The sequence below is a fragment of the Brachyhypopomus gauderio genome, chromosome 14 (genome assembly GCF_052324685.1).
Source record: "Brachyhypopomus gauderio isolate BG-103 chromosome 14, BGAUD_0.2, whole genome shotgun sequence".
NCBI lineage: Eukaryota > Metazoa > Chordata > Actinopteri > Gymnotiformes > Hypopomidae > Brachyhypopomus > Brachyhypopomus gauderio.
Genome location: NC_135224.1, coordinates 2,832,833 through 2,842,832, shown reverse-complemented (window position 1 = coordinate 2,842,832; position 10,000 = coordinate 2,832,833). Strand labels below are relative to the sequence as shown.

The following is a 10,000-nucleotide window of genomic DNA, read 5'->3' as shown; positions in this document are numbered from 1 at the left end:
ACTTGCCTGTCATAGTTCATGAGATTGACAGTGTCATTAACTCTGCAGGTCTGCAGGCAATCAAAAAGAACATGACGGTGAGACAACAACACCCACGTCTCACGTCTCACCACCGCCAACCAGCAGGACCTGATGGACCGAGGACTTCACAGACTATAACAATGCGTCGAATTCTGCGACAGCTCGAGTGAAGCGTCTCTCGATTTTTGGACCAACGAGCTGTCACTTTTGTTTTCTTGTTTCACACATGAAGAGTTCCTGAGAGCTTCAAGCAGTGTCGGTTTTGCTCTCGGTGGTGTATATCTTGCATCGGAGGTGCCACTGCTGAGTAGATGGACCTGCTCCACGTGCCTGGATGACAGGTTCAGAGAGAGTGAGAGATTTGCACTCAGATGGAGAGATTCTCCTGGACCCACCAGTACCGACACCAGAACTCAGTGCCATATGAACACAAAGGTTCTCAAAGGTTCTTGCAGCTCGTTAAAAGCCCCGTGTAAAGGACCGAGTCCTCACGTGGATATTCCTTGTCTCACTTCCTTGACTGCCTCCAAACCTTCTAATCTCCCACAATTAAAAAAGAAAGGAGAAGAGAGGCAAGCTGGGTGCTGGGCGTGACGCCCTCTGCCTCGCCCCGCCCTCTGCCTCGCCCCGCCCTCTGCCTCGCCCCGCCCTCTGCCTCGCCCCGCCCTCTGCCTCGCCCCACCCACTGGCTCAGTCGGCTCACTGCTTCACCCCACTCACTACCTTGCTCCGCCCACTGCCATGCCTCACTCCACCCCCTGCCTCGCTCCTCCCCCTGCCTTGCTCCGCCCCTGCCTCTCTCTTCCCCCTGCTTTGCTCCGCCCCCTGCCTCGCTCTGCCCCCTGCCTCGCTCCGCCACCTGCCTCTCTCCGCCACCTGCCTCGCTCCGCCCACTGCCTCTCTCCGCCCACTGCCTCGACTCGGCTCCGATGGTCTGGCTGCTCTTTTCGTCTGCTGTGTGTCCTCGTCTGGTTTTTTGATGCATATCTCAGCAAGCCCGTGCACGAGCCTCCTGGAACAGCTCTGGGTCCCGAGCCCCGAGGCCACACACTCGACTTTGACATCAAGAGACTGTATTTGGGAAGAGGAATGCATAACCGGCTGTCACCTCCAGGTATTTATCTTCTAAGGTGGGGTGGGGTGTGCGTGTGTGTGTGTGCGTGTGTGTGTGTGTGTGTGCGTGTGTGTGTGCACGAGGAAGCTATATCTACTGTTCAGTTGTACTGTGACAATGCCTGTTCACTTCCTATATACTATCAAGCCCTAGACCAGCATTTTGTGTGTTCTTTAGTGTGTGTGTGTGTCTGTGTTTGCGTTTGTGTGTGTGTGTGTTTGCATGTCTCCTTAGGACACTCAGGTAGCTAGGACCTGCTCTCAGTCAGATGTTCACTCTCAGTCCTCCTGAGATACTCTCGTTCTCACTGTTAGCGTCTGTTAGTGCTACCATCCCCACAACAGGTCAGCTGTCATCCTGTGATTGTGCTACAGCAGTTCAGAAGTCAGCTTCAGAAGGTCAAATGACACAAAGCAATGCATCTTGTTTTAGTAAACGCTGCCACGACTTTCTTTGCCACTACATCAACCTTCTAAAATGTTCTTAACAAACATGCTCTGTTTGCTTCAGGGGTGTTCCTAAACCAGACTCAGGAGAGCAGGAGTAGAGGAGACATCTCACAGCAGAAGTCTTTATTTTTTGGCCAGAAGCCTGATGCAGTGACCAAGAAGAATTTGGTGGGACAAGATGTCAGTCACGCACGATGGAGTCTTAAGTGTGCATCAAGTAAAACTGTACATTATCTGGTGTTTAAATCCTTAGTAAATTGACATGGGCATATAAAATTATACTTCGTATTTTAATTTTAACACTGCGCTGAGAAAATAAACCTCTATTCATTCGTAAATATTTTAAGAGCGTTTCGGACACGGGCCTCACTGGGCTTCGGTACCGAACCGACGACTGAGCCCCTGGACGCGGCGGCCCTCACTGCGAGATCGCTGCGCTCCTTCTACTGATCAATGAGCTTCTTTTCGTGCCATCTAGAGCCTTGGCCCTTACAACCTAAAGCGGGGAGCTGCTCTCAGAACAGCTTAGCAACACCGGTCTATGGCTGATGAATGAGTGAGGAAACGGAACGGCCCTAAAAGCTTAAGTGGGTCAGACAGACAACAGAGAGAAGAGGGTAGCGTGGTCCGGGGTTAATGACCCACTTCATTACAGCTCCTTAAACGGGCCAGACTCATCTCTGTTCCCTCAGTCCTCCAGAACTGGCAGCCGGTTCCTTCGCCCTCGGCTGTTCTTGTATGTTATAAACCATGCGCTGTTGCGCAAAATAACGAATTTTAATTATTTCACAAAACAGCAGCTGATTTGTTGAGACAGATTTGTTTGTCGTGGTAGTGTAAGATAACGAAACATGCCGAAACGTGTATCGCGGATCTATAACAGCTTCATTTTAGTCTAAACTTGTAAATGATCCCAGTAGTTTATGTAGTTTTAATGAGATTCAAGTCCTACTATTTGAGTCCTACTGTTCAACATTTTAAAATCGAAATGTCAAACATTTATTAATTTTATTTGAATAAAATCTTGTTATTTGTATTATTCCAGTATGAGAATATTATATTTCGTATATTTTTATTGTAATAGCCTGCCTAAAAATAATAATAATAATAATAATAAATAACAAAGTATTTTTTTTTGCTTCTAGTGAGAATGAGCTTACCAAAGTGTTTGTTTACACCTCTGGCTACTGGTAATAACGAATTAAACTTCATGATCTATTTTGTATTTAGTTAAAATACAATATTAAATATGTTAAATTAACGACATCTTGTATTGTATTCAATTTATTTAATGAATAAAATTAATGAAGAACTAGAACGCCCGACATCAAACTTCTTAAGATAAAAACAAGAAATAAACAGAGATAAAGAACGAAAGAAATAAAACAAAACCCGTCGGCACCTGTTTGAGGAAGAGAAATAGAAACTAATATTATTAGCGCAATTTAGAGATCCCGGACAGACGGTGTGAAAGTCAGGACGCTTGTGTCCGTGTACTCAAGGTTGTGGGGTCCATTTTAACTGTGTTTGATATTGAGAGTCATTATCTGAGGTGAAGTTTGTGCTGCTTGAAGAACCGAACCTCAACGGAACCCACCATGGGTCACACCAACATATAACCACCATGTTCACACACACACACACACACACACACACACACACACACACACACACACACACACACACACACACACACACACTCCTGCTGTACACCACGCACACACTTGTCAGATCGCACTGAGACACGTTCACTCCAAATGACACTAATATATAACCACTCAGACGAGCCAAAACTCGCTGTTAACTGCATTTTTGATTTTTCCCCCCATGTCACTTCTAAAAGCTTCGTTGAAAAAGAACGAGAGGAAAGTAAATGAAACTCACCACCATATTGGGTAACTTGCCATAACACGCGTGAGTCCGCAGAGAAGCAGGAACGATCCGAGCAACATCATCCTGGAAGGTTCTGCACAAGACGCGCCGCACGCGCGCACCCACACGCCGTCACGCGCCTTTCTCCGAGACGGGGAATAAATAGTCGGTGCCGACCCAGTATCTCTGCTCTAATCCCGCAGCCGCGTCAGCGCGCTCGTCCCCCGCGAGCAGTCATGGACCCACTCAGCAGGTACCAGCACGGGGCGAGTTCTGGTGATCCTGTTCGCGCGCGCTCGCCTGCGTCATTCGGGGTGAAGAGGCGCGAGCGGGAGTGAGCTGATGTAGTCGGGACGGGGTGCAGTGGACCTGCTGATCGGGCCGTGCAGCACCACCGGGTCTGATATACAGCCTGGTGGGGTCTAAAGACGGGGGGGGGGGGGGGGGGGGGGGGTCCGTGTTAAATACACGGCGCAGAGCCCCCGTGGATTGGGTCGCTATAACAACCCGTCCGGACTTCACCCCCCGGTCTGAAGACGCCCAAAGGCAAAATATAAATGTGCGAATCACGAGTTCACTTGTTCCGTTTTTCAATATTATTCGTTATTCTTTTTGGGTTTTTAACTGAATCTAAGTTGCAGAGACGCAGCAGAGTGCCGTTGATACTGCAGGTGATACACAACACAGAAACATTTGGGCCGGGTCAGAACAGCAGTAGAAATATGTGTGTTTGGCCCCAAAAGGCTTCCTATATGTTCGTGGTTATTTATAGATACGATCACTCTCTCTCTCTCTCTCTCTCTCTCTCTCTCTCTCTCTCTCTCTCTCTCTCTCTCTCTCTCTCTCTCTCTCTCTTTCTGTCTGTCTGTCTGTCTCTCACACACATACATGCACCGATTCAAATGTGGGTGGAATAGTCGCAAGTTTAACTGCTGAAAATTCTTTGACAGTGTTAACAACACAAATAATTTATATATAATATTTATAAAATATTATATATATATATATATACAGATATATATTTATTTATTCAAAATTATTAAAAGATAAAAATTAATTTGCTATAACATAACAAATTATACTATGACAACTATAATTATTGTTGTCATCATCATCACCATAATTGTTATTATTCATATTATTATTATAGGTCTATGGTAAACACTGAGATACAGGCTAGTTTCACCCATAACGTTCACTGGCTGAATCGATGCTAATGTGTTTTCTGTCAGTGAATCAGGCCAGACTTTCGCTCAGCGTTGTGTATTAGACCCCCATAGTCGGGGTTCATGTAGCAGTGAAAGGTGGTTTGTTCGCGGCTGCGGTCTCATGATGTTCATTGATATTCATCGGTGCCCATCAGAAATAAGAACATTTGGTTGGTCGTTCTGGACGAACAGGTGTTTCTGCATAACATTATACACACACAATACACACAGCTGCCTTTTAAATATGACTCGTAGCTGTTTCCCTATTCAGCGCCGTGTCTCCTACAAATGTAATAATGTCATTAAAGAGACCCAAAATAAAAAAGAGTTAAAAACAACTTTCTACGTAAATAGTCGTGAGCGCGTGAGACGCGGCACACGCGTGTCCAACATCAGCGCGCTTCTGGAGAGCGCGCGCACCGTTCCGCGCGCAGACGCCCAGAGGGCGTGGTGACGTAGGCACGTCCGCGTGCAGGTGACGCTGCACCACGTGGCTCACACATCGCGAGTCTTTGAAGGCACCGCGGGGCTGGCGTGCGATGACGAGTCGCTAATTGGTCCACGTGAGCTTCCCTCCTTAGAGACTTAAGAATACAAGAATATTGAAGCTTTTTTAGTATTATAAGTGCATCACGTTCTAGCCCATCATGGTTTAGTGTGTATATATATATATATATATATATATATATATATATATATATATATATATATATATATATATATATATATATATATATATCTCCCCACATATTTCGTATATATATATGAAATATCAAATATATACATACATATATATATATATATCATATATGTGTATATATATTATGTATTACAATCTAGTGGTCATGACGAACAGCTGAACTTTTCAAACACAAGTTTTTCATGTAGTGTGTCCTGTCTGACCTGTGTCCGTAACTTTAATGCATTGTCTTTGCATCTTTGATATTTATTTTTTCTTTCTAAGGTTTTCTAAGGAAAGTAAACCCATATTTATGCGTGAATTTGTCCTGTATACTTACAGACTACATGTCTACATTAAAAACCCAACTGGGGGCTTTAAAAGATTGCGCTCTTCAACGCCGTGTCCTGGTGCAGCACGTGTGCATTGTTGATGTTAGACTGCTCTCAAGCGGCAAAGAAGAGTACTGCAGTGTTAGTGAGAGTCGTGATATTCAGTTGGCTGCGCGATTTATAATCCTTAGTAACACCTATTACTAAGATTCCTATTATTTAGAGCATTAGTTAACATAACAAACAATTAAAGTCAGCATCGGTAAAAGCATAAATAACGTTAGCAAAGTAATTACTACTCATACAGTAGGGCAGTGAACTGGTAATGATGTTGATTAAGTGTGTAGGAAGTCTTCTTTTCTCTCCCTCTCTCCTTTCTTTTCCCCTCTCTCTTCCTCTCCCTTTCTCCTTCTCTCTGCCCCTTTCTCTCTCTCTCCCTCTTTCTCTATCTCTCCTTTATCTCTCCCTCTCCTTCTCTCTCTCTTTCTCCTTCTTTCTATCTTTCCCTCTTTCTCTATTTCTCTCCTTCTTTATCTCTCCATCTCTCTCCCTCTTCTTCTCTTCCTCCCTCTCTTCCTCCCTCTCTCTCTCTCTCTCTCTCTCTCTCTCTCCCCCCTCTCTCTCCCTCTATCTATCAGAGTGTTGCTGAATTCTCACTCTCTCACCATGGTGTGTTTTCCCTCCTGGATACAGTGTGCAGTCCTTCACAGGAACGTTGTGTCAACACGCCGGAGCTTCTCTGCCTCTTACCTCAGTATCACCATGAGCTCATGCAGACAGGATGATGTAAAGTAAAGGTGCCGTCCAAATGCTAACGGTGGCTGGGTGGGCCAAGACCAGCACCATCTGCTTTACGCCTAAGACGCCTGCTTAAAACGCCTTTAGAATGTTGTCACAGAATATATCAGCAGAGCACTCTCATGGAACACTCTCATGGAACACTCTCATAGAACACACTCATGGAACACTCACATAGAACACTCTCATGGAACACTCTCATAGAACACTCTCATGGAACACTCATGGAACACTCTCATGGAACACTCTCATAGAACACTCATGGAACACTCATAGAACACTCTCATAGAACACTCTCATAGAACACTCTCATGGAACACTCATGGAACACTCTCATGGAACACTCTCATAGAACACTCATGGAACACTCATAGAACACTCTCATAGAACACTCTCATAGAACACTCTCATGGAACACTCTCATGGAACACTCATAGAACACTCATAGAACACTCTCAGACCACTCTCATGAAACACTCTCACAGAACACTCATGGAACACTCTCATGAAACACTCTCACAGAACACTCATGAACACTCATGGAACACTCTCATAGAACACTCTCATGGAGCACTCTCATGGAACACTCATAGAACACTCATGGAACACTCTCAGACCACTCTCATGGAACACTCATGGAACACTCTCATGGAACACTCTCATAGAACACTCTCATGGAACACTCATGGAACACTCTCATAGAACACTCTCATAGAACACTTTCATGGAGCACTCTCATGGAACACTCATAGAACACTCATGGAAAACTCTCAGACCACTCTCATAGAACACTCTCACAGAACACTCATGGAACACTGTCATGATACACTCTCATAGAACACTCTCAGAACACTCTCATGGAACACTCATGGAACACTCTCATAGAACACTCTCATGGAGCACTCTCATGGAACACTCTCATGGAACACCCATAGAACACTCATAGAACACTCTCATGGAGCACTCTCATGGAACACTCATAGAACACTCATGGAACACTCTCAGACCACTCTCATGAAACACTCTCACAGAACACTCATGAACACTCATAGAACACTCTCATAGAACACTCTCATGGAACACTCACAGAACACTCATGGAACACTCTCATGATACACTCTCATAGAACACTCTTAGAACACTCATGGAACACTGTCAAAGAACACTCATGGAACACTCTCGTGGAACACTCAGAGAACACTCATAAAACACTCTCATGGAACACTCTCATAGAATACTCACAAGAGAACACTACTAATACTCCTGTACTTTGATACAACAGAAGACAAGGAGACACGTTAGCTAGGGAATGAACGAAGAAAGGGCAGAGTTAGAGTCATTTAACCTGTCATAGAGTTAATCCAGTTTTACATACATTAAACTTTCAATGAGCTGATCTAGAGTCAGGCATATTAAATTTGTCAGTGGCCTAATCCAGTATTAGATTAAATAAACCTGAACATGAAGTTGATCCAGGGACAAACTCACTAAGACTGTTTGGAGAGCTGATCCAGGATCAGATACATTAAACCTGACATGCAGCTAATCCAGGGTAAAGAGATTAACCTTGCTCAGAGAGCGAATTCAGGATCTAATACATTACACCAGCTTGGGGAGCTGATCCCAGGTCAGATATTGCTCCTAGTAAACAGGAGTGCACACAGGAGACACACTTTATGATCCGTGAATAGTTTAATAGCTATTTATTGCTTTGTAATTGCATTACGTATTTGCAGCAATGGTTAGCTGTGTTGAACCAGAAGACCTGTGCAGTAAACTCATCATTGTTTTATATACTTTCATATATAGTCCACAAGTGAACTGTTCATTGCTCTATATATTAATGTATGCAGACCTTAAGCGAACTGTTCATTGCTCTATATATTAATGTATGCAGACCTTAAGCGAACTGTTCATTGCTCTATATATTAATGTATGCAGACCTTAAGTGAACTGTTCATTGCACTATATATTAATGTATGCAGACCTTAAGCGAACTGTTCATTGCTCTATATATTAATGTATGCAGACCTTAAGCGAACTGTTCATTGCTCTATATATTAATGTATGCAGACCTTAAGTGAACTGTTCATTGCTCTATATATTAATGTATGCAGACCTTAAGCGAACTGTTCATTGCTCTATATATTAATGTATGCAGACCTTAAGCGAACTGTTCATTGCTCTATATATTATTGTATGCAGACCTTAAGTGAACTGTTCATTGCTCTATATATTAAGTGAATTGTAACGGAAGCCACAGGTTTTGTTGCTTGTCCTGCAAAGCAATGAAGTGAACCACTGGCTATTAGACCCAAGTGTGTACCATCTCTACATCCAAGGTACATACACGGACAGGGATGTCCCGTGTAGCTCTCTTCACATGTACCACAGCTGTTTTGGGTTCTGGGACGTGTTAGAAGCCCGGTTCTGGCCCACAGTGTGGCCCACGTGGTCCAGAGTGGATTGTAGATGTGGAGTTTCCAAGTTCCTGTGGTCTCTCACCGAGGCAACAGAAGCAGTGCCAGAGTCAGACAGCAGGCCATCACCAGAGTGAAAGAACAGAACAAATGAATCAGAGTCAGAACATTAGGTGTGTCCGAATCAACAGCCTGGACCTTCTCCAGAGGAAATACACCAGTGTGCAAACAAATCTTAGAACAACCAAAGAATAGTCCCAGTCATGAAGGAGAAAAGGTGAAGCAGATCAAAACACAGTTCAGAACGTAGATGTTTCAAATGTTATAAACCTTCAGTACATAGTGTTAGATGTTTCAAAGACCACAATAAAACAGAAGAATGCACCATCATGACCTCACAGAGTTTAACCACCAGATGCGAATGACTGGAAAACCATAAGAACTGACAGAGCTGGTTACCGTTTGCCTAAAATCCATGGCAGGTTAGTAGAGTTCTGGGACAAATAAGTCTTATGTACAAATGAGATGAAGATTAACTTACAGTGATGGAACGAGGAACAGAGAAAGAAAGGAAGTGCCTGTGTGTGCTAGTGCACGTGAGAGTGTGCTAGTGCATGTGAGAGCCATGGCAGGGTTGCCTGGTCTGTGCTGACTCTGAAGGTGTCCCTTAGCACGAGAGTCACATCTGATCCACAGAAGGGTCTGCAGTAGGACAGTGAGCTGGAGAAGAACAATCTTCATAGGCAGGTTCATCACATCTCGCCCATAATTTAAAATTGTAATGAAACGTCTAGCCACTAGGGGGCAGACGTGTTTGACAAACTGAATCTTTTCTTTCTGCTCTTCAGAGGTCGGGTGTGGGGGAATTACCGACACCTCTCAGGAGTCCACAAGGGCCCCGAGGAGTCAGTGAAAAGAAGATGATTTTACATTATCACAGAAGAGCGATTTGTTACCTTATGTACATGTTAATATTGAAAAGCCATCTGGCTAAAACAGAAATGTACAATTAGGCTAAACTCACAGGAAGGGTTTCTGCTAGGCATGCACTCAAAGGGGATTCATTTTGAGATAAATGAGAATATTCTCAGCTCAGTCAGGTGTTGT

General features: G+C 44.1%; 1 protein-coding gene across 1 annotated transcript in view; it reads right to left on the bottom strand.

Annotated features, from left to right (window-relative positions):
• Nucleotides 1–3,832, bottom strand: part of wnt3a (wingless-type MMTV integration site family, member 3A) — a 30,595-nt gene extending 26,763 nt beyond the window's left edge. Inside the window, exon 1 of the mRNA XM_076972659.1 lies at nucleotides 3,469–3,832. Coding sequence (XP_076828774.1) covers nucleotides 3,469–3,539 — 71 coding nt within the window. The 5' untranslated portion in view covers nucleotides 3,540–3,832. The remainder of the gene's footprint in view (nucleotides 1–3,468) is intronic.
• Nucleotides 3,833–10,000: the final 6,168 nt, after the last annotated feature.